Genomic DNA, 24,029 nt, shown 5'->3' on the forward strand with positions numbered 1-24,029 from the left:
TACGTTTATTCTCTGTTTTGACCGTGTTATTTCAGTCTGAAATAAATAACATGTGTTCGCTCCCAGCTGCGCCTTGGTCCACTTCTTCCTTCATGCACGACGATCGTTACAGTATTCACATACCTGCTGCGCCTTGGTCCTCCTTTCAACAGCACAAAGGATTTTGTGACAGCACTGCAACGCGCGATCGGATTGAATCGCAGCCTTTGAATTTCCCTTTCAACAGCAATAACACAACAATGCACCAAACTGAGTTCCCAATAAATGCGGTCTGATCCAACAGCAGTCCTTTAACTTTACCTAACAGGACCACAGAGGACTGTGATGATAACATCTGATCCAACAGCAGTCCTTTAACTTTACCTAACAGGACTACAGAGGGCTGTGATGATAACATCTGATCCAACAGCAGTCCTGTTAACTTTACCTAACAGGACTACAGAGGACTGTGATGATAACATCTGATCCAACAGCAGTCCTGTTAACTTTACCTAACAGGACCACAGAGGGCTGTGATGATAACATCTGATCCAACAGCAGTCCTGTTAACTTTACCTAACAGGACTACAGAGAGCTGTGATGATAACATCTGATCCAACAGCAGTCCTGTTAACTTTACCTAGCAGGACTACAGAGGACTGTGATAATAACATTATACTGTATCATGGTCAGCTCATCATCCCAGAATAGAGTCATCGTATCATTACACAAGCAAACCTCACTGCTAGCAAAGTATGGATTACAAACATGAAAAGGTGACGGCATCTCATCAAAAAGACTGCACATTTAAAGATCGTTTAGGTCGGTCAACTGGCTTCGGCAAGCAGAGGAACTAGGAGGGGTGCTAATGACTATGACAGTAATGTAAAGCTTCCTAAATAGCTTGCCCCTTCAGAAGAGCCTTGAATCTGGAACATAAAACCCAGATCATTACGTTAATGTGTAGTGGTCACAAGGTCCCAACATACGTTGACTCCAATGAACCTTTTGACGGATCCTTGTTTTATAGCAGGAGAGTCCAGACAGCACTGTGACATCACTCAGCTTTAATGTGACATCACTCACGTGTAATTGATGTGATGATGAGTTATTACTGTATTGATATAGCTGTCATAGTGACACTGGGAGGGCATCCCAAATGGTTCCCTGTTCCCTAAATGCCCCATGGGTCGTGGTCATAAGTAGTGAACGATTAAGGGAGCAGGGAGTCATATGGGACGCAGCCTGACTGGATCAGCTGGGGTTGTATATATTGATCTGATGGATGAAGTGGGCCCACAGGCCTCTGGAGGTCAGGCTGATCTTAAGGAGGTAAATGATGGGTTGTTTTGGACTCCTTGAGTGGTTTTGAACATCTTTTAAAGAAGAGGCTAGAGAGATGTCTTCGTGTTCAATGACCCAACACTAATTCTCTGGTCGGTACAATATTTCTACATCCTCATTCTACCAACCTTTGAAATTGAACAATTTTTGCTGAAATGGTGTGGTATTCGTACAGCCATGTTAAAAACCAACGTGGTAAAGGTAGGGAGATTGAGCTAAAGCAGCATTATAAAGTCATTGCATGTATATAAAGGGAAACAATAGCTCTAGCCTAACCCTGCTGGTCGAGTGCTGCTACCCGTAACAGGATTGTGCTGTTATATTTTCATTTCCACAATTCCTGTACATGTATTTTTCTGAGGTAATTTCAAGATTACAAAATGCCCTTCAAATGAAGATTTTAAAAACAGGAATGTAAAGATGTGTGATGATCGTCAACAAACATGGATAGGCAGCTCAGTGAGTTCCTAATATCCTAGAAATAAATTATCATAAAATAGACTTCTGTACTTTTTACACACGCTGCCTTATATACACAGTATAACAATATCTCCTAAATGTTACAATTACAACCTAAAACCCCTCAAAGAAAAACACAACATCTCTGTCTGAAAGGGCACCATAATACCTCAATAGTGCACTACATTTGTGCAGATTAGTGTACAACAACCTCAATAATGCACTACTATTGACCAGGGTAGTGCACTACATAGGGAAGAGGGTGCCATTTTGTCCTATATTATAGTGCACTACTATTGACCAGGGTAGTGCACTACATAGGGAATAGGGTTCCATTTCGGATTCACTCAATGTCTCCGTCGCTCAGCTCCATGAACCCCATCCAAAGTCATGTCCCGTCATCTGATAAAACCTCCTGTTGAAAGGTTGATAAAACTCCCTCAGCCTCTGCACCACCTCAGGGTCAATATTAGGATGAATCCTTCCTTTGGTCTTCCCCAGACAGTGAGGTTTACTATTCACCTCCGGCCTCTTCAGACAGGGGAAGCCCTTGGCTGGGTTGAAGTGAAAGTGTTTGTGACCGACCACCCTCCTGAGCCCCAGGAAGTCCTGTACGCGTGTCATCTCCCCGGCTGGGTCGGAGATCAACCTCTCCCCGCTGATGAAGAGGAGCTGGTCCTTGGGGAAGTACTGCAGCCAGCGTTGTAGGTGCTTGGCATACATCCCGATCTGGACGGCGCTCCAGGACGTATCGATGAGACCCGTAGTCCTGTTCTTGAAGGCGAGGCTCTCAAAGGATGGGATGTCAGGTTTCTTGGAGCGGGTCTGAGTGTAGTCTGAGATGGCCCTGGTAACGGGGTCTCGGACCACCACAATCAGCCTGGTGTCTGGGGACATGGTGTGGATACGGGCGGGGACGTCTTTAGTGACGTAGTAGCTGGGGGTCTTCTCCATGGTGATCTGACCCTCCTGGGTCTCAGGCATACGGTCTCTAAGGAGAGGAGAGATGGAGAGGTTTGTTATTATACACACAGGATAAAGACAGGACTGTGAAGCACTACATGAGATGGAGAGATGGAGAGGAGAGATGGAGAGGTGGAGATGTGGAGATGTGGTGACATGGAGAAGTGGAGACATGGTGACGTGGAGAGGTGGAGAGGTGGAGGGATAGAGAGGTGGAGAGGTGGAGATGTGGAGACGTGGAGATGTGGTGACATGGAGAGATAGAGAGGTGGAGAGGTAGAGAGGTGAGAGGTGGAGAGATGGAGAGGTGGCGATGTGGAGAGGTGGAGAGGTGGAGATGTGGAGAGGTGGAGATGTGGAGAGGTGGAGGGATAGAGAGGTGGAGAGGTGGAGGGATAGAGAGGTGGAGAGGTGGAGGGATAGAGAGGTGGAGAGGTGGAGGGATAGAGAGATGGAGAGGTAGAGAGGTGGTGACGTGGAGAGGTGGATAGGTAGAGAGGTGGAGAGGTGGAGAGGTGGAGGGATAGAGAGGTGGAGAGGTGGAGAGGTGGAGACATGGAGAGATGGAGAGATGGGGAGATGGAGAGGTGGTGAGATGGAGAGATGGGGAGATGGAGAGGTGGTGAGATGGAGAGGTGGAGAGATGGAGAGATGGGGAGATGGGGAGATGGGGAGATGGAGAGGTGGTGAGATGGAGAGATGGAGAGATGGAGAGATGGGGAGATGGAGAGGTTAGTATTGGGCTAAGGCACATAGAGCACTGTGTGGTTCAGGAGTTACAGCCTGGGACCATGCAGCAGCCAGGCTATAGTTCAGGAGTTACAGCCTGGGACCATGCAGCAGCCAGGCTATAGTTCAGGAGTTACATTCTGGGACCATGCAGCAGCCAGTCTATAGTTCAGGAGTTACAGCCTGGGACCATGCAGCAGCCAGGCTATAGTTCAGGAGTTACAGCCTGGGACCATGCAGCAGCCAGGCTATAGTTCAGGAGTTACATTCTGGGACCATGCAGCAGCCAGTCTATAGTTCAGGAGTTACAGCCTGGGACCATGCAGCAGCCAGGCTATAGTTCAGGAGTTACATTCTGGGACCATGCAGCAGCCAGGCTTTAGTTTAGGAGTTACAGCCTGGGACCATGCAGCAGCCAGGCTATAGTTCAGGAGTTACAGCCTGGGACCATGCAGCAGCCAGGCTATAGTTCAGGAGTTACAGCCTGGGACCATGCAGCAGCCAGGCTATAGTTTAGGAGTTACATTCTGGGACCATGCAGCAGCCAGGCTATTATTTCAGGAGTTACAGCCTGGGACCATGCAGCAGCCAGGCTATTATTTCAGGAGTTACAGCCTGGGACCATGCAACAGCCAGGCTTTAGTTTAGGAGTTACAGCCTGGGAGCATGCAGCAGCCAGGCTATAGTTCAGGAGTTACATCCTGGGACCATGCAGCAGCCAGGCTATAGTTTAGGAGTTACAGCCTGGGAGCATGCAGCAGCCAGACTATTATTTCAGGAGTTACAGCCTGGGACCATGCAGCAGCCAGGCTATAGTTCAGGAGTTACAGCCTGGGACCATGCGGCAGCCAGACTATTATTTCAGGAGTAGTCAGACTACGCATTCAGGTCAGATTACTCATGGAGACATAAAGGATCAAGCGTTGTGGAATAGGAATGCTGATCTAGGATCAGATCCCCCTGTCCATGTAATCTTATTCATTATAATATAAAGGTCAAAACTGTTAGTCTGTCTGTCTGTCTGTCTGTCTGTCTGTCTGTCTGTCTGTCTGTCTGTCTGTCTGTCTGTCTGTCTGTCTGTCTGTCTGTCTGTCTGTCTGTCTGTCTGTCTGTCTGTCTGTCTGTCTGTCTGTCCAGTCCCATGATGCCCCCTCTTATTGAGTTGACCTGACTCTTTTAGATAATAAATTAGCCAGTTAACTGCAGCCCCAGACCAGGGTAATGACCAGGGCTTTGGGTAATGGCTAAAGTGGGCCACCAGAGATTTCGACTAAGCCTAAACACATAGGCATTAGGGGTAGTAGTCCTTGTAGTGTATTAGAAGGATAGGAAAGGAGGGAGGGAGATAGCGCTAGTAGACTAGTGCTTAGTGAGTTAGAGGGGTAGTAGACTAGTGCTTAGAGACATAGAGGGGTAAGGGAGTAGGGAGGGTTGGAGGGAGGGGAGGAGGGAGTGTAGGAGGGAGGGGAGGAGGGAGGGGAGGAGGGAAGGGAGGTAAGGAGGGAGGGTAGTGGAGAAAAGAGGAAGACAATTAGATAACGCTAGTTTAGCACAGTCACAAACATTAGGAGTTGGTTGGTAGTACAGATCTAACACTACTTTAGTACAGTCACTAACATTAGGAGTTGGTTGGTTGGTAGTATATATCTATCACTACTTTAGTACAGTCACTAACATTAGGAGTTGGTTGGTTGGTAGTATATATCTATCACTACTTTAGTACAGTCACTAACATTAGGAGTTGGTTGGTAGTATAATCTAACACTACTTTAGTACAGTCATTAACATTAGGAGTTGGTTGGTTGGTAGTATATATCTATCACTACTTTAGTACAGTCACTAACATTAGGAGTTGGTTGGTTGGTAGTATATATCTATCACTACTTTAGTACAGTCACTAACATTAGGAGTTGGTTGGTAGTATAATCTAACACTACTTTAGTACAGTCACTAACATTAGGAGTTGGTTGGTAGTATATATCTAACACTACTTTAGTACAGTCACTAACATTAGGAGTTGGCTGGTAGTATATATCTATAACTACTTTAGTACAGTCACTAACATTAGGAGTTGGTTGGTAGTTTATATCTATCACTACTTTAGTACAGTCACTAACATTAGGAGTTGGTTGGTAGTATATATCTAACACTACTTTAGTACAGTCACTAACATTAGGAGTTGGTTGGTTGGTAATATATATCTATCACTACTTTAGTACAGTCACTAACATTAGGTGTTGGTTGGTAGTATATATCTATCACTACTTTAGTACAGTCACTAACATTAGGAGTTGGCTGGTAGTATATATCTATAACTACTTTAGTACAGTCACTCACATTAGGAGTTGGTTGGTAGTATATATCTATCACTACTTTAGTACAGTCACTAACATTAGGTGTTGGTTGATAGTATATATCTATAACTACTTTAGTACAGTCATTAACATTAGGAGTTGGTTGGTTGGTAGTATATATCTATCACTACTTTAGTACAGTCATTAACATTAGGAGTTGGTTGGTAGTATATATCTATAACTACTTTAGTACAGTCATTAACATTAGGAGTTGGTTGGTTGGTAGTATATATCTATCACTACTTTAGTACAGTCACTAACATTAGGTGTTGGTTGATAGTATATATCTATAACTACTTTAGTACAGTCATTAACATTAGGAGTTGGTTGGTTGGTAGTATATATCTATCACTACTTTAGTACAGTCACTAACATTAGGAGTTGGTTGGTTGGTAGTATATATCTATCACTACTTTAGTACAGTCACTAACATTAGGAGTTGGTTGGTAGTATATATCTATCACTACTTTAGTACAGTCACTAACATTAGGAGTTGGTTGGTTGGTAGTATATATCTATCACTACTTTAGTACAGTCACTAACATTAGGAGTTGGTTGGTAGTATATATCTATGACTACTTTAGTGCAGTCACTAACATTAGGAGTTGGTTGGTAGTATATATCTATCACTACTTTAGTACAGTCACTAACATTAGGAGTTGGTTGGTAGTATATATCTATCACTACTTTAGTACAGTCACTAACATTAGGAGTTGGTTGGTTGGTAGTATATATCTATCACTACTTTAGTACAGTCATTAACATTAGGAGTTGGTTGGTAGTACAGATCTAACACTACTTTAGTACAGTCACTAACATTAGGAGTTGGTTGGTAGTATATATCTAACACTACTTTAGTACAGTCATTAACATTAGGAGTTGGTTGGTTGGTAGTATAATCTAACACTACTTTAGTACAGTCATTAACATTAGGAGTTGGTTGGTTGGTAGTATATATCTATCACTACTTTAGTACAGTCATTAACATTAGGAGTTGGTTGGTTGGTAGTATATATCTATCACTACTTTAGTACAGTCACTAACATTAGGAGTTGGTTGGTTGGTAGTATATATCTATCACTACTTTAGTACAGTCACTAACATTAGGAGTTGGTTGGTAGTATATATCTATCACTACTTTAGTACAGTCACTAACATTAGGAGTTGGTTGGTTGTATATATCTATCACTACTTTAGTACAGTCACTAACATTAGGAGTTGGTTGGTAGTACATATCTAAGACTACTTTATTACAGTCACTAATATTAGGAGTTGGTTGATAGTATATATCTATCACTACTTTAGTACAGTCACTAACATTAGGAGTTGGTTGGTAGTATATATCTATCACTACTTTATTACAGTCACTAATATTAGGAGTTGGTTGATAGTACATATCTAAGACTACTTTATTACAGTCACTAATATTAGGAGTTGGTTGATAGTATATATCTAACACTACTTTATTACAGTCACTAACATTAGGAGTTGGTTGATAGTATATATCTATCACTACTTTAGTACAGTCACTAACATTAGGAGTTGGTTGATAGTATATATCTATCACTACTTTAGTACAGTCACTAACATTAGGAGTTGGTTGATAGTACATATCTAAGACTACTTTATTACAGTCACTAATATTAGGAGTTGGTTGATAGTATATATCTATCACTACTTTAGTACAGTCACTAACATTAGGAGTTGGTTGGTAGTATATATCTATCACTACTTTATTACAGTCACTAATATTAGGAGTTGGTTGATAGTACATATCTAAGACTACTTTATTACAGTCACTAATATTAGGAGTTGGTTGATAGTATATATCTATCACTACTTTAGTACAGTCATTAACATTAGGAGTTGGTTGGTAGTATATATCTAAGACTACTTTATTACAGTCACTAACATTAGGAGTTGGTTGATAGTATATATCTAACACTACTTTATTACAGTCACTAACATTAGGAGTTGGTTGATAGTACATGTCTCATAAGTAGAGTTATTACTATATTTTTTAACAATGAATAACACAGTTCTAAATTCTACTAAACTACTACTTTGTCACAAATAAGGTATTTGCTGATCTCCTTCTGAACATGTGTAACCAACTACTGCAGAAACAGGCATGGTAAAGCCTTAGCTGAGCACTGCGGACTGGAGCCTTGGGGTGGGACCTTGGCCCATGGGGAACGCTCCTTTTGGAAAGACCTCATTACTCCAATTCAAACACACAGAGGGTTGCTCTTTCCTTCTGTCGCAATCACATAAACCAACAAAACCTCTTCCCCATTAGTCTCTCGATACATCTCTCTCCACTACACTCATACGTTCCATCTCCCTCTCTCCCTATTACTGTGTGAGGTGTGAACAAAACACCAACCACTACAGCTAGCAGCATCACTGCAACACTTCTGCAATTATCTGCCGTATCTCTTGGATACACAAGCGGAGTGCATTTTCTCAAGGCCCTGAGGGAGTCACAGAGAAACTTACTACCAATCAAAACGTACACTTAGTCCCAGAGCAAAACAAACCTGGATGGAAGATGGATGAATAATGCATTAGATAGATATGAGAGAGAGAGAGAGAGAGAGAGAGAGAGAGACAGAGACAGAGACAGAGACAGAGACAGAGACAGAGACAGAGAGAGAGAGAGAGAGAGAGAGAGAGACGGAGACAGAGCAAGAGAGGGAGAGAGAGAGAGAGAGATATGAGGGCTTTCTATATAAATTGATTGAAAGCGGTGTTGGGGGAAAATCATACGACATTATAAAATCCATGTACACACACAACAAGTGTTGTTAAAATTGGCAAAAAACACACATTTCTTTCCACAGGGCTGTGGGGTGAGACAGGTATGCAGCTCAACCTACTAATCTGAAATCAAATGTCTACTGTTTGCTGATGATCTGGTGCGTCTTTCCTCAACAAAGGAGGACCTACAGCAGCACCTAGATATTCTGCACAGATTCTGTCAGACCTGGGCCCTGACAGTAAATCTCAGTAAGACAAAAATAATGGTGTTACAAAAAAGGTCCAGTTGCCAGAACCACAAATACAAATTCCATCTAGACACCGTTGCCCTAGAGCACAAAAAAATATACATAAAAAGGAAACATAAAATTTGACACACTAAATAGCGTATGTCTATAAACACTTGAATCAGTTATAGAACCCATTGCCCTTACGTTTGTGAGGTCTGGGGTCCGCTCACTGACCAATAATTTACAAAATGTGACAAACACCAAATTGAGACTCTGCACGTAGAATTCTGCCAAAAAATATCCGCAGCGTACAATGTAAAACACCAAATAACGCATGCAGAGCAGAATTAGGCCGATACCTGCTAATTATCAAAATCCAGAAAAGAGCAATTAAATTCTACAACCACCTAAAAGGAAGCGATTCCCAAACCTTCCATAACAAAGCCATCACCTACAGAGATATGAACCTGGAGAAGAGTCCCTTAAGCAAGCTGGTCCTGAGGCTCTGTTCACAAACACAAACAGGCCCCACAGAGTCCCAGGACAGCAACACAATTAGACCCAACCAAATCATGAGAAAACAAAAATATAATTACTTGACACACTGGAAAGAATTAACAAAAAAAACAGAGCAAAATAGAATTATATTTGGCCCTAAACAGAGAGTACACAGTGGCAGAATACCGACCACTGAGACTGACCCAAAATGAAGGAAAGCTTTGATTATGTACAGACTCAGTGAGCTTAGCCTTGCTATTGAGAAAGGCCGCCGTAGGCAGACCTGGTTCTCAAGAGAAGACAGGCTATGTGCACACTGCCCACAAGGTGGAAACTGAGCAGCACTTCCTGACCTCCTGACAAACGTATGACCATATTAGACACATATTTACCTCAGATTACACAAACACCCAAATAAATCAAAAAAGCCCTTTGAATTTAATTTATTTGAGAGGGAGAGAAGAGAGAGTAAGAGAGAGAGGAGAGAAAGAGAGAGAATGAGAACGAGAGAGAGAAATAATAGAGATGAGAGAAAGAAAGAGAGTGAGAGGGAAATAGAGACAAAGAGAAAGCGAGAGAGAAGAACAGAGAGACAGAGAGTGAACAACTTCGCAAGCTAGATGAGTGAAGAAGAGTGCCCTTGGGGGCAGATGTAACAAGCTTTCACAATTGTTTCTGTGTTTATAAACTAGATTGCCTGGAGGAACCAATAGGTTGCAAAGCATCTTCCTCTATCAGCCAATAGAGATTTAACATACCCTTCCTGTCCTCCTCCTCCTCCTCCTCTTCCTCCTCCTGAACCACTAGATATCTCTTAGCTCCAGCCACTAATCACTATGTGAGCTGTGAAACTGCTGTGTTGTGTCTGTTGGTCTGTCAGGTGACTTCATTAACCAATCTCCTCCTAGACAGAGGCTGTTTGAAGCTGCTGGTCTGTCAGGTGACTTCATTAACCAATCTCCTCCTAGACAGAGGATGTTTGAAGCTGCTGGTCTGTCAGGTGACTTCATTAACCAATCTCCTCCTAGACAGAGGCTGTTTGAAGCTGCTGGTCTGTCAGGTGACTTCATTAACCAATCTCCTCCTAGACAGAGGCTGTTTGAAGCTGCTGGTCTGTCAGGTGACTTCATTAACCAATCTCCTCCTAGACAGAGGCTGTTTGAAGCTGCTGGTCTGTCAGGTGACTTCATTAACCAATCTCCTCCTAGACAGAGGCTGTTTGAAGCTGCTGGTCTGTCAGGTGACTTCATTAACCAATCTCCTCCTAGACAGAGGCTGTTTGAAGCTGCTGATCTGTCAGGTGACTTCATTAACCAATCTCCTCCTAGACAGAGGCTGTTTGAAGCTGCTGGTCTGTGTTATCTGTTGCTATCAGGGAACAGGTTCAAAGGTAGGAATTTACAACCCTGACTGACTGGCTGTATGGAGCTTGTTGTGCTTGGCTGTTGCTGTCGGATGACTTGGGGGAGGAGTGTGGTGTATAGTCATGTACTTTTATCTCTACATTTATATCCAAATAAAACGTTACTTACATACCTGGTCCATTGTAATCTGAATGAGGTGAGCACTGGCTTTCAACAACTTATTAACAACAATCATGATTAGAATTTGAACAGACAGAATTCATCAGGACTATAGGGTCCACTACTCTCTACCAGCTCAGAGAGGAGGATTCACCAGGACTATGGGGTCTACTACTCTCTACCAGCTCAGAGGGGAGGATTCACCAGGACTATAGGGTCTACTACTCTCTACCAGCTCAGAGGGGAGGATTCACCAGGACTATAGGGTCTACTACTATCTACCAGCTCAGAGAGGAGGATTCACCAGGACTATAGGGTCTACTACTCTCTACCAGCTCAGAGAGGAGGATTCACCAGGACTATAGGGTCTACTACTATCTACCAGCTCAGAGGGGAGGATTCACCAGGACTATAGGGTCCACTACTCTCTACCAGCTCAGAGGGGAGGATTCACCAGGACTATAGGGTCCACTACTATCTATCAGCTCAGAGGGGAGGATTCACCAGGACTATAGGGTCTACTACTATCTACCAGCTCAGAGAGGAGGATTCACCAGGTCTATAGGGTCCACTACTATCTATCAGCTCAGAGAGGAGGATTCACCAGGACTATAGGGTCTACTACTATCTATCAGCTCAGAGAGGAGGATTCACCAGGACTATAGGGTCCACTACTCTCTACCAGCTCAGAGAGGAGGATTCACCAGGTCTATAGGGTCCACTACTATCTACCAGCTCAGAGAGGAGGATTCACCAAGACTATAGGGTCCACTACTATCTACCAGCTCAGAGAGGAGGATTCACCAGGACTATAGGGTCCACTACTCTCTACCAGCTCAGAGGGGAGGATTCACCAGGACTATAGGGTCCACTACTCTCTACCAGCTCAGAGGGGAGGATTCACCAGGACTATAGGGTCCACTACTCTCTACCAGCTCAGAGAGGAGGATTCACCAGGACTATAGGGTCCACTACTATCTAACAGCTCAGAGAGGAGGATTCACCAGGACTATAGGGTCCACTACTCTCTACCAGCTCAGAGGGGAGGATTCACCAGGACTATAGGGTCCACTACTCTCTACCAGCTCAGAGAGGAGGATTCACCAGGTTTATAGGGTCCACTACTATCTACCAGCTCAGAGAGGAGGATTCACCAGGTCTATAGGGTCCACTACTATCTATCAGCTCAGAGAGGAGGATTCACCAGGACTATAGGGTCTACTACTATCTATCAGCTCAGAGAGGAGGATTCACCAGGACTATAGGGTCCACTACTCTCTACCAGCTCAGAGGGGAGGATTCACCAGGACTATAGGGTCCACTACTCTCTACCAGCTCAGAGGGGAGGATTCACCAGGACTATAGGGTCCACTACTCTCTACCAGCTCAGAGAGGAGGATTCACCAGGACTATAGGGTCCACTACTATCTAACAGCTCAGAGAGGAGGATTCACCAGGACTATAGGGTCCACTACTCTCTACCAGCTCAGAGAGGAGGATTCACCAGGTCTATAGGGTCTACTACTCTCTACCAGCTCAGAGAGGAGGATTCACCAGGACTATAGGGTCTACTACTATCTACCAGCTCAGAGAGGAGGATTCACCAGGACTATAGGGTCCACTACTCTCTACCAGCTCAGAGAGGAGGATTCACCAGGACTATAGGGTCTACTACTATCTACCAGCTCAGAGAGGAGGATTCACCAGGACTATAGGGTCCACTACTCTCTACCAGCTCAGAGAGGAGGATTCACCAGGTCTATAGGGTCCACTACTATCTACCAGCTCAGAGAGGAGGATTCACCAAGACTATAGGGTCCACTACTCTCTACCAGCTCAGAGAGGAGGATTCACCAGGACTATAGGGTCTACTACTATCTACCAGCTCAGAGAGGAGGATTCACCAGGACTATAGTGTCCACTACTCTGGATTCACCAGGACTATAGGGTCCACTACTCTCTACCAGCTCAGAGAGGAGGATTCACCAGGACTATAGGGTCCACTACTATCTACCAGCTCAGAGAGGAGGATTCACCAGGACTATAGGGTCCACTACTCTCTACCAGCTCAGAGAGGAGGATTCACCAGGACTATAGGGTCCACTACTCTCTACCAGCTCAGAGAGGAGGATTCACCAGGACTATAGGGTCCACTACTATCTATCAGCTCAGAGAGGAGGATTCACCAGGACTATAGGGTCTACTACTATCTACCAGCTCAGAGAGGAGGATTCACCAGGACTATAGGGTCCACTACTCTCTACCAGCTCAGAGAGGAGGATTCACCAAGACTATAGGGTCCACTACTGTCTACCAGCTCAGAGGGGAGGATTCACCAGGACTATAGGGTCCACTACTCTCTACCAGCTCAGAGGGGAGGATTCACCAGGACTATAGGGTCCACTACTATCTACCAGCTCAGAGAGGAGGATTCACCAGGACTATAGGGTCCACTACTATCTACCAGCTCAGAGGGGAGGATTCACCAGGTTTATAGGGTCTACTACTATCTACCAGCTCAGAGGGGAGGATTCACCAGGACTATAGGGTCTACTACTATCTACCACCTCAGAGAGGAGGATTCACCAGGACTATAGGGTCCACTACTCTCTACCAGCTCAGAGAGGAGGATTCACCAGGACTATAGGGTCTACTACTATCTACCACCTCAGAGGGGAGGATTCACCAGGACTATAGGGTCTACTACTGTGGGAACCACTCCTCTCCTCAGACCACCAAACACTGGATAAGAGGTGATGGTATGCAGACACTCAGAATAATCTGGCAACATTTCTGTGAGACAAGTTCCAGACATGAATGAAAGAGAACAGCTTCTTAGAAGGAACGATGAGGCCGTTTTTTTGGCCGTAGATACCGGTGGAACTTTCTCTTATCAACCGTGTAAAATACATTCTCATCACTCTCTCTCTCTCTGTGCACTCAGTGCCTTCTTCACTGTGCTCTTATGTCCAATATCTCTACAGCATTCCTGTCAACACAGATAATGCAGAGAAAGGCTTTCCCATGCTCTCCTCCTCTCCTTTTCTATCCACTCCTCGACTCTTCCCATACCAGCAATATGCAGCAGCAGGAATCAAGGCCACCTGATTAACAGTTGGAAGAAGGCCCAGGTCTAGAGAGAAGATGAGAGGAGAAGGGCGGAGAATAGGCGTAATGTGTATGCACTCCTCTGGTTTTACATTTGAGTCATTTAACAGACGCTCTCATCCAGAGAGATTTACAGGAGCAATTAGGGTTAAGTTGCTCAAGGGCACATCAACAGATGTTTTACCTAGATGGCTGGGGATTCGAACCAGCAACCTTTCGGTTAGCTACTTGCCACCCATAGATCTGTCACTTTCAGCCTTGCACTACCACGTAGCAGTTTTATCACTCTCTGACTTCCTGCTGTTAACGGACCAACAGAACCAACACCTCTGTCAGGGTGGTAAGGATGGATAAATTACAGTTATACATTTTGATCATTTAGCAGACTGTCTTATCCAGAGCGATATACAGTCAGCAAAATAAATGTTCAGCAAAATGTGACAAAATATTCTGGAAAAGAAACTTCTTCCTGCCCAAAATTATATGTTTCCTGCTAGGTGATTTGTTTGACAAATTACTTTGGTAATCCAACTCATGGCTCTATCCTAGCTGCTGCAGGGATGTACAGGTCTACAGTCTGACAGGATCTGATCAGTAATGACATCAGAGATGTACAGGTCTACAGTCTGACAGGATCTGATCAGTAATAACATCAGAGATGTACAGGTCTACAGTCTGACAGGATCTGATCAGTAATGACATCAGAGATGTACAGGTCTACAGTCTGACAGGATCTGATCAGTAATAACATCAGAGATGTACAGGTCTACAGTCTGACAGGATCTGATCAGTAATAACATCAGAGATGTACAGGTCTACAGTCTGACAGGATCTGATCAGTAATAACATCAGAGATGTACAGGTCTACAGTCTGACAGGATCTGATCAGTAATAACATCAGAGATGTACAGGTCTACAGTTTGACAGGATCTGATCAGTAATAACATCAGAGATGTACAGGTCTACAGTCTGAGAGGATCTGATCAGTAATAACATCAGAGATGTACAGGTCTACAGTCTGACAGGATCTGATCAGTAATAACATCAGAGATGTACAGGTCTACAGTACGAGAGGATCTGATCAGTAATAAGAGGATAGAGAAGGAGAGAACTAAACAACTCCAGGAGGATAGAGAAGGAGGTAACTGAAAAACTCCAGGAGGATAGAGAAGGAGAGAACTAAACATCAACTCCAGGAGGATAGAGAAGGAGGGAACTAAACAATTCCAGGAGGATAGAGAAGGAGAGAACTTAACAACTCCAGGAGGACAGAGAAGGAGAGAACTAAACAACAACTCTAGGAGGATGGAGAAGGAGAGAACTAAACAACTGAACTGAACCGCAATGTTTCCATGTTCTTCTAAGTGTCTGACAAAGTGCTGTGGTCTGATGACCTCCAATAAACCCTGGGTTTTACCACCTGAAATGACAGTTTCCATCCCTGATTGATAATAGTTTGATGACAGATTAACTTTAGTTTTCCAGCTATTGAACTCGGAGAAGTAAAAGTAGGTCTTAACCAATACTGTTCACATAGCTGAGTCAGCTAAAAGTCAACTATTTCGGGAATGTTCAGAAACAAATGTCAGCATATTTCAATACCTACTGTAGTCCTATACCGCCCCTTTGGGCCCTTTCCTCATTCTCAACAGATGTTCTCTTCTTTTCCTGCCTATCAATATGCTGATGCATTGAATTTAGCTGGGAAGAATCTACATGGATGGCTTTCCTGCTTCTTAAACCATTTTATTCCCCTGTGTCCATAAAAACTACTAAGGGTTTGTAGTCAGCAAAAAGAAAACCAAATGGACTTGTATGAACTACCTGAAGGGAAATACAACTTCTCCCTCTGAAAAACCTCAGGAGGAGAGTCAACTTTCAGAACAGAATAGAGAACACTGAGGCTTAGTGTTAACAATCTGTCCATCCTGCTAGCTTCAGAGTTCCAGAACCCAGAGTTCCATTCCCAGGCAACGTTCTGAAGGTTTCAAGCTGTGTTTGTTGAAAAAGCAGTTCCCCGCTCCTGAGGGACATTTGCATACAACGTAAAGTGAAGAGAAACCACGTTTCACTCTAATGGCCCTGTTCTATTATCACTAGGGTTAATATAAACCCCAGGGGTTCCTCTGCTCCTCTTTCAGCTGTACACCCCCACCGCTGCTGCAGATTCTAAAGACTCACTTTCAATTTACTGCCCTCTCTCTGGCTGCATCCCCAATGGCACTCTATTTCCTAGAAAAGGCACTACTTTTGACCAGGGCCTATAAAGCTCTGGTCAAACGTAGTGCATTATATAGGGGATGGGGTGCTATTTGGGACTCAACCCCATCTTTCACTATATATAACTATCCCAAACCCAGTTCCAACCCAGCTCCCACCCAGCTCCCACCCAGCTCCCACCAAGCTCCCACCCAGCTCCGACCCAGCTCCCAGCCAGCTCCCACCAAGCTCCCACCCAGCTCCGACCCAGCTCCCACCCAGCTCCCACCCAGCTCCCACCAAGCTCCCACCCAGCTCCCATGCAGCTCTGTTTGGGGTTAGAATAGCTGTTTCCCATCCTCTGACAATGTCAGTGAGATAGCAAGCAGAGGATTAGAATACAACCAATCATTGTTTCACAAAAAAGGAACTCGGGAAACTGACGAGAATAGAAAAACCCCACACTATCATATTTCAACAAAATGGGTTCATTTTCCAGGATCACTTCATGTCATATTTCAACAGAATGGGTCCATTTTCCAGGATCACTTCATGTCATATTTCAACAGAATGGGTCCATTTTCCAGGATCACTTCATGTCATATTTCAACAGAATGGGTCCATTTTCCAGGATCACTTCATGCCTTTTGATTCCAGCAGCATGTGGTGCCCAGATGTCCTCCTCTCTAAATTCATAGTATCAAGAAGAGAATAAGTCAAGAAGTCTAACTGGGAAATAAAACATTGACTTATAGAGAAAGGAGGAGGAAGGTTGGAATGGAAAAAAACATTCCCATGGCCTTTGGGAGTTCCCTCCTCCCGCGCTCCCTCCCTCCTGTATGAGTGAGCGTGCAGCCTACAATTTGTCTGGCAGATCCTGTCTTTCTGCCTCTTGGTGTAAGTATGTCTATATTCTGTGAAAGCGTGGCCAACTAGCTATATCTGTGGCCGGAGTCCCCGCTGCGCCAGGCCTTGGCCATAGAAATAGAAGGACTAGATGAGAATCCCCTTTCAAGGCGACCATATTGTGTGCTGTAGTTATTCTATGTGTATGGCCTCTCCTCTCTGTGTGGCTCTAGACTGCAGTGTGGGGGGCTTCTACAGCACTGTTGGACCAACAGTGTGGAGATGTGGGCAGCAGAGATCAATGCCTCCACGGGGGACGGGCCTGGACCAGGCCACCCAGCAGAGCTGCTCCTCAGCCCCCTCTCTCCCCTCCCCTGCACCTCCTCTCCCCAGGCAACTGACTGATAATTAGACAGTGGTGGAGGCTTTACGAGAGTTAGTCAAGCCACACCATACCCTCTCCCTGTCCATCCCCTCCCAAGGATAAAGTTAGGACCAACACTGAAATAACTAACCTCATGGTAAGAGGACTATCCTCCATGGTGAAAGAGTTGGGCCAGCTCAAGTAAGCACCGAATAACTGGCACCCTTTCTGATCATCTAGAATGTTTTAACAGTAGGTTTACTGGTTGGTATGTGGATAACCATGTGACCTCGGCCCTCCCTCCCTCCACTGTGACTTCACTAAAAGACAGAGTAGAGGGAAATGATTCTGTTGATCCAAGGTGATGACGGTCACTAGTGATGGTCATTAGTACAGAGACCTGTGGGGTTTCCCCTCCCTCCCTCCCTCCCTCCCTCCCTCCCTCCCTCCCTCCCTAGTCCCTGAACAGAAGCATCATTAAGGGGTGGCTGTAGTGTTCCTTGGCTGTCTGAGGTCATGGTGCTCTGGTCTGGCTGGGGTCTGAATGGTCTGACTGGGGTCTGAATGGTCTGACTGGTCTGGCTGGGGTCTGACTGGTCTGGCTGGGGTCTGAATGGTCTGAATGGTCTGACTGGGGTCTGACTGGTCTGGCTAGGGTCTGAATGGTCTGACTGGGGTCTGAATGGTCTGACTGGGGTCTGAATGGTCTGACTGGTCTGGCTGGGGTCTGAATGGTCTGGCTGGGGTCTGAATGGTCTGGCTGGGGTCTGAATGGTCTGGCTGGGGTCTGAAGGGTCTGACTGGGGTCTGAATGGTCTGACTGGTCTGGCTGGGGTCTGAATGGTCTGGCTGGGGTCTGAATGGTCTGACTGGTCTGGCTGGGGTCTGAATGGTCTGACTGGTCTGGCTGGGGTCTGAATGGTCTGACTGGGGTCTGAATGGTCTGACTGGTCTGACTGGGGTCTGAATGGTCTGGCTGGGGTCTGAATGGTCTGACTGGTCTGGCTGGGGTCTGAATGGTCTGACTGGTCTGGCTGGGGTCTGAATGGTCTGGCTGGGGTCTGAATGGTCTGACTGGTCTGGCTGGGGTCTGAATGGTCTGACTGGGGTCTGAATGGTCTGACTGGTCTGACTGGGGTCTGAATGGTCTGACTGGTCTGGCTGGGGTCTGAATGGTCTGGCTGGGGTCTGAATGGTCTGACTGGGGTCTGAATGGTCTGACTGGTCTGGCTGGGGTCTGAATGGTCTGGCTGGGGTCTGAATGGTCTGACTGGTCTGGCTGGGGTCTGAATGGTCTGGCTGGGGTCTGAATGGTCTGGCTGGGGTCTGAATGGTCTGACTGGTCTGGCTGGGGTCTGAATGGACTGGCTGGGGTCTGAATGGACTGGCTGGGGTCTCAATGGTCTGGCTGGGGTCTGAATGGTCTGGCTGGGGTCTGAATGGTCTAAACGGTCTGGCTGGGGTCTGAATGGTCTGACTGGGGTCTGAATGGTCTGAATGGTCTGACTGGGGTCTGAATGGTCTGGCTGGGGTCTGAATGGTCTGACTGGGGTCTGAATGGTCTGGCTGGGGTCTGAATGGTCTGAATGGTCTGGCTGGGGTCTGAATGGTCTGAATGGTCTGGCTGGGGTCTGAATGGTCTGGCTGGGGTCTGAATGGTCTGGCTGGGGTCTGAATGGTCAGACTGGGGTCTGAATGGTCTGGCTGGGGTCTGACTGGGTTCTGAATGGTCTGAATGGTCTGGCTGGGGTCGGAATGGTCTGGCTGGGGTCTGAATGGTCTGAATGGTCTGGCTGGGGTCTGAATGGTCTGGCTGGGGTCTGAATGGTCTGGCTGGGGTCTGAATGGTCTGGCTGGGCTTAACTCAAGCTGAGGGGTTTTAATTAACCTAACAACCACTCCAGGGAATCAGCTACAGGGTTCTTTCATGACATCCTACAGATACAACTGCACTGTGTTTCCCCACTGTGGATACTTACTGTAGGCCAACACAGTCATGAACCTGCAGCTCGAACGTGTTTAGAAATACCAGTTCTGAGCCAGAGGATGAGCTGTTGCAGGTTCACCTTTAACTAACATAAATACATCAGATGTCATTCAGACGTTACTGTCTTCCAGCTCATGTTTTTCTGTCTTCAATCAAAACCACAGAATTCCTGAAACTATCTAGCTAACACTGAGAACTCACTGAGATGCACTGAGATATGTATCATTACAACCACACATTGTTGAACACTGGGCTAACTGTTCACTGTTCCTATAGCTTTGGATCCCTGGAATTTGAAATTAACTCATTTCTGTGTCCCAAGTGGCACCCTATGCCCTACATAGTGTGATATGAGCTCTATGAGCTCCGGTCAGAAGTAGTGCACTATATCTGGACTAGGGTGCTATTCGGGAATCAGGCATGGTTAAAGCTGTGTTGTCGTAAAGGGAATTACAGTCTAAGAATCAATACCTGGAACCGGGAGCACTCAATTGAATTACGATGCTTCTGGCTGCTAGGGGATGATGTCATGATTTAGTCTGTTGACTCCTGGCAGTAAACCGTGTGCTGTTTGGGTCTAAACTCCAGAAGAAAAACTGAATAGAAGCTCTATAATGTTTGTCTGAGCTCCAGAAGGAACAGTCAAACTGAATAGAAGCTCTATAATGTTTGTCTGAGCTCCAGAAGGAACAGTCAAACTGAATGGAAGCTGTAGAATGTTTGTCTGAGCTCTAGAAGGAACAGTCAAACTGAATGGAAGCTGTAGAATGTTTGTCTGAGCTCTAGAAGGAACAGTCAAACTGAATGGAAGCTGTAGAATGTTTGTCTGAGCTCTAGAAGGAACAGTCAAACTGAATGGAAGCTGTAGAATGTTTGTCTGAGCTCTAGAAGGAATTGTCAAACAAATCAGTTTCTATGTGTCATTTAAGGTGCATAATTGAATTTGGGCCCTTTTATTAGGCCAATATAGGTTGCATCCCAAATGGCACCCTATTCCCACTTCTTTTGACCAGAGCCTATGGGTGCCATTTGGGACTCTACCTATGACTCAGGACTATACTTTATATGGACTCTTTTATTACACCAAGGTGGTATTTAGATTTTATTGAGTTAGTTGGTAGTCAGCTGTTAGAGTGATACATTCCTCAGTTCACACTTATCACACTGTGAGGAGAGACTTCTAGCTTCATTATAACTTTATTATAGCTTTATTGGCCCAATGAAAATGTGTTTTATTTTCACCTTGAACAGGATATACATTCATAAACACATTCCATTGGATACCCATAGTGTCTGCACATTCATGTTACAGTTTTTCAGAACTACTGTAGGCCTATATTCACCAACCACATGAGCCACAATGAATGGTCACTACTTTAATTAACTTAACTTAGCTACAGGCACTGATTACTTTAACTAATTGTTACCATTGTGTGGAGTAGGCCTATTTCTATTCTATGTGTGTGGTGTGTGTGTGTGTGTGTGTGTGTGTGTGTGTGTGTGTGTGTGTGTGTGTGTGTGTGTGTGTGTGTGTGTGTGTGTGTGTGTGTGCATATGTGGGTGTGAGTGTGTGTGTGTGTGTGTGTGTGTGTGTGTGTGTGTGTGTGTGTGTGTGTGTGTGTGTGTGTGCATATGTGGGTGCGAGTGTGTGTGTGTGTGTGTGTGTGTGTGTGTGTGTGTGTGTGTGTGTGTGTGTGTGTGTGTGTGTGTGTGTGTGTGTGTGTGTGTTTAAATCCATGCTAATCAATCTGGTTATTTTTTCCACTCAGCACAATGGCCATATGTCCATCTAATCTTAGTGTTGCATGTTATCGTAGAGGCGTGTTTAAATATGAATTCGTCCTCCAACAGCTATGTGAAGAGATATAGAGGCCAGCAAACATACTATTCTAAAGGGAGATATTCTCCCCTGACAGCCTTGAGGTTTTGTTTGATGTTCTTTGTGACTTTAAAAATAACGGTGTTTCTCAGAAACCCATTCATCGACAAGCCAACCTGTGACATATGTATGTGTTATAGACTGAATAGTAGTCTAGAAATGAAGATGGATACAAAATAAATTAAATTAAATAGATGGGCTCAATTAAATGGCAAATTATGAATTATTTTAGTAGTATATGCATAATTCGTTTGTATTCTAATCAGTTAACGTTATTAAGTGTATGAAATGTACCTGTACCACTCCAGTCCCTTGTCATAGTTCCGATCAAAGAAGTGTGGCTCGGCCCCAACAGCTCTGATATCTGGATGCACCCGGAGGAACTCCAGCAGCGCCCGTGTGCCTCCCTTCTTCACCCCGATGATAATCGCCTGGGGCAACTTCTTACTCTCCACCGGTCCTGACTCGTTGAAGAGACTTGACATGACATTATTATCCAACGTCCTCTGCTCGCTTCGAATCTCATCCCAGTCCTCCCCTCCTCTGCTGTCCAAATCATTCTCATTATTGAACAAGTCCCTGGATGAAGCGCCGAATAACGGATCTAAAGAATCTAACGGGTCTTCTTGGTGTTCGGATTCCAAGTCCCCTTCGTTTTGGAGTCGGGGTTGAGTTCTGTTAGGGTCAACTTTTTCGAGATGTTGTGAATGTTTACTGCTGGCTGTACTGACCATCAGACTTGGCATGGTTGAACAGTATCCGACGCAGCAATATATCATATACACCCACAGGGACAACATGATGCAGAAAACAAAGAGTTTATTCTTCACGGGGGATGATGAGACAACATGCAGGTTCTGATATATTGGGCTATATTCCATAGGACAGTCGGGCGAGACGAGTCATAATCCAAAAACTCATATTGGCTAAAGTTATTTGCTCCTCTTCCACTGCAAAAATCCTGGTGAAATTGACATATTTCCACAACTTGCCTACACGCTGTTTATAACGGACTTCTTATTATTTAGTGATGAGCGCATCTCCTTTCCAGCTCCATTCATACGGAATTCCAAACGAAACGAAAAGATACTCGGGTCAGGTGTGTCCGCGCCCTGTGCGTAAAAAGACACTCTCGGCGGTTGTTTCCCATCACTTGGCCAACAGGCGTGTGAGCGAGAGGGAGCGCACTACCGCGAACAGATGAGCAGCCTACAACCCATTCATCCCGTTTAGATTTGGGGCGTATGATTGACAGTAGAGTCGACCAATCCTAGAAGACTATGGTGAGAGATAATTATCTGTTGCTTTATTTCCAATGAGGAGTTATAGGCCTATAAACCCTTCACACATCATGGCTACGTGCGTAATAGTCACCTTATAATGTAGGCTGATTTTAACTTTAGGCTTTCACCACAAGTGTTTCGTGTTTTATATGTAAAACTTGAAAATATGATAGACTTTTTTTTACATAAATAATTTGTAAAACAATTGTTATTTCTTTACTTTAATAGACTGGAATTGTTGAACGAAATCAACTTTTGTCACTGAAGTGCGCCTGTCGGCGAAGTAGCCGAATCCTCTATCCAACCCGGTGAAATGCAAAAGCAAATATTATTATAGCGTTTTAAACATCCTTTTATACACCCCAAACATATGGCAGCTTCAACACAACATCTGTTTACTGCCATTGGAATTAGCATCAGAATATCTACCGCTAGAACAAGTGCTTTTCTGCATGACCAGACAAGACAGTCTAATGTGGAGAGATCAGCACGAGCACACGATGTTCTGAAAGGACGTGGCACGACGCGGGCAGATGTCCTGAATCTCCTGCGGTTCCAGGGTGAATGGCTAGTTTGTAAAGTTGTGTTCTTTCACTGCGCAACAGCGGTAGGGTGTCACGGGTTGTGACTACTCGATTTAAGGCGGTTTCTGTACTCCTGCTAGCCGGTAGTCAAGATGCGCTTGTAATGTACAGTATAACAAGTATAGGCTACAAGTGGTGTGTGTGTACCCCTTCTTGTGTGTGTGGGCCAGGGAAGGTCAGGGGGCAGACATTGTGTTCAGATGGATTATGAGGATTACTGAAGAGCTTTCCATGTCAGTCAGTCTCACCAGAACCACCACACTGACACTGTAATCCCCTTATCTCATCACACACACTCACACACACGGCTAGATATGGGGAGGGCTTGTGTGTCTTTGTGTGCGTGTGTGTGCTCTGTGTTTATCTGAATCCATACACCCAGGCATGTTCCAACAGAAAACACATTTTCTTCAGAAAGTTGGAAACAGTTTTCTCAGCAGGCCTACTGGAGATGACTTTGAGTGTTATAAAGCAGGAGTCAGACAGTTATATGATATAAGTTTGATAATGGCCCCAAAAAAACTGTGTTAACGAGTTGTAGTCCTTTACATCTTCAATCAGATTACAGTAAATGGACACATTAAATGAGTTCTGGTTCTTCACATCTCCCATCAGATTACAGTAACTGGACACATTAAAGGAGTCCTGGTCCTTTACGTCTTCAGATTACAGTAAGTGGACACATTAAAGGAGTCCTGGTGGTTTACATCTTCAGATTACAGTAAATGGACACATTAAAGGAGTCCTGGTGGTTTACATCTTCAGAATACTGTAACTGGACACATTAAAGGAGTCCTGGTCCTTTACGTCTTCAGATTACAGTAAGTGGACACATTAAAGGAGTCCTGGTGGTTTACATCTTCAGATTACAGTAAATGGACACATTAAAGGAGTCCTGGTGGTTTACATCTTCAGATTACAGTAAATGGACACATTAAAG

General features: G+C 44.8%; 1 protein-coding gene across 1 annotated transcript; it reads right to left on the reverse strand.

Moving 5' to 3' along the window:
- Positions 1–1,028: 1,028 nt before the first annotated feature.
- LOC115208154 (heparan sulfate glucosamine 3-O-sulfotransferase 3B1) lies at positions 1,029–22,508 on the reverse strand. The gene is made up of 2 exons (XM_029776006.1): positions 21,517–22,508; positions 1,029–2,773 (listed from the first exon to the last, which is right to left on the reverse strand). The coding sequence occupies exons 1-2, from the start codon at positions 22,101–22,103 to the stop codon at positions 2,146–2,148; spliced, it is 1,215 nt and encodes a 404-aa protein (XP_029631866.1). The 5' UTR covers positions 22,104–22,508; the 3' UTR covers positions 1,029–2,145.
- Between the last annotated feature and the right edge of the window lie 1,521 nt (positions 22,509–24,029).

Source organism: Salmo trutta, chromosome 1 (genome assembly GCF_901001165.1).
Source record: "Salmo trutta chromosome 1, fSalTru1.1, whole genome shotgun sequence".
NCBI lineage: Eukaryota > Metazoa > Chordata > Actinopteri > Salmoniformes > Salmonidae > Salmo > Salmo trutta.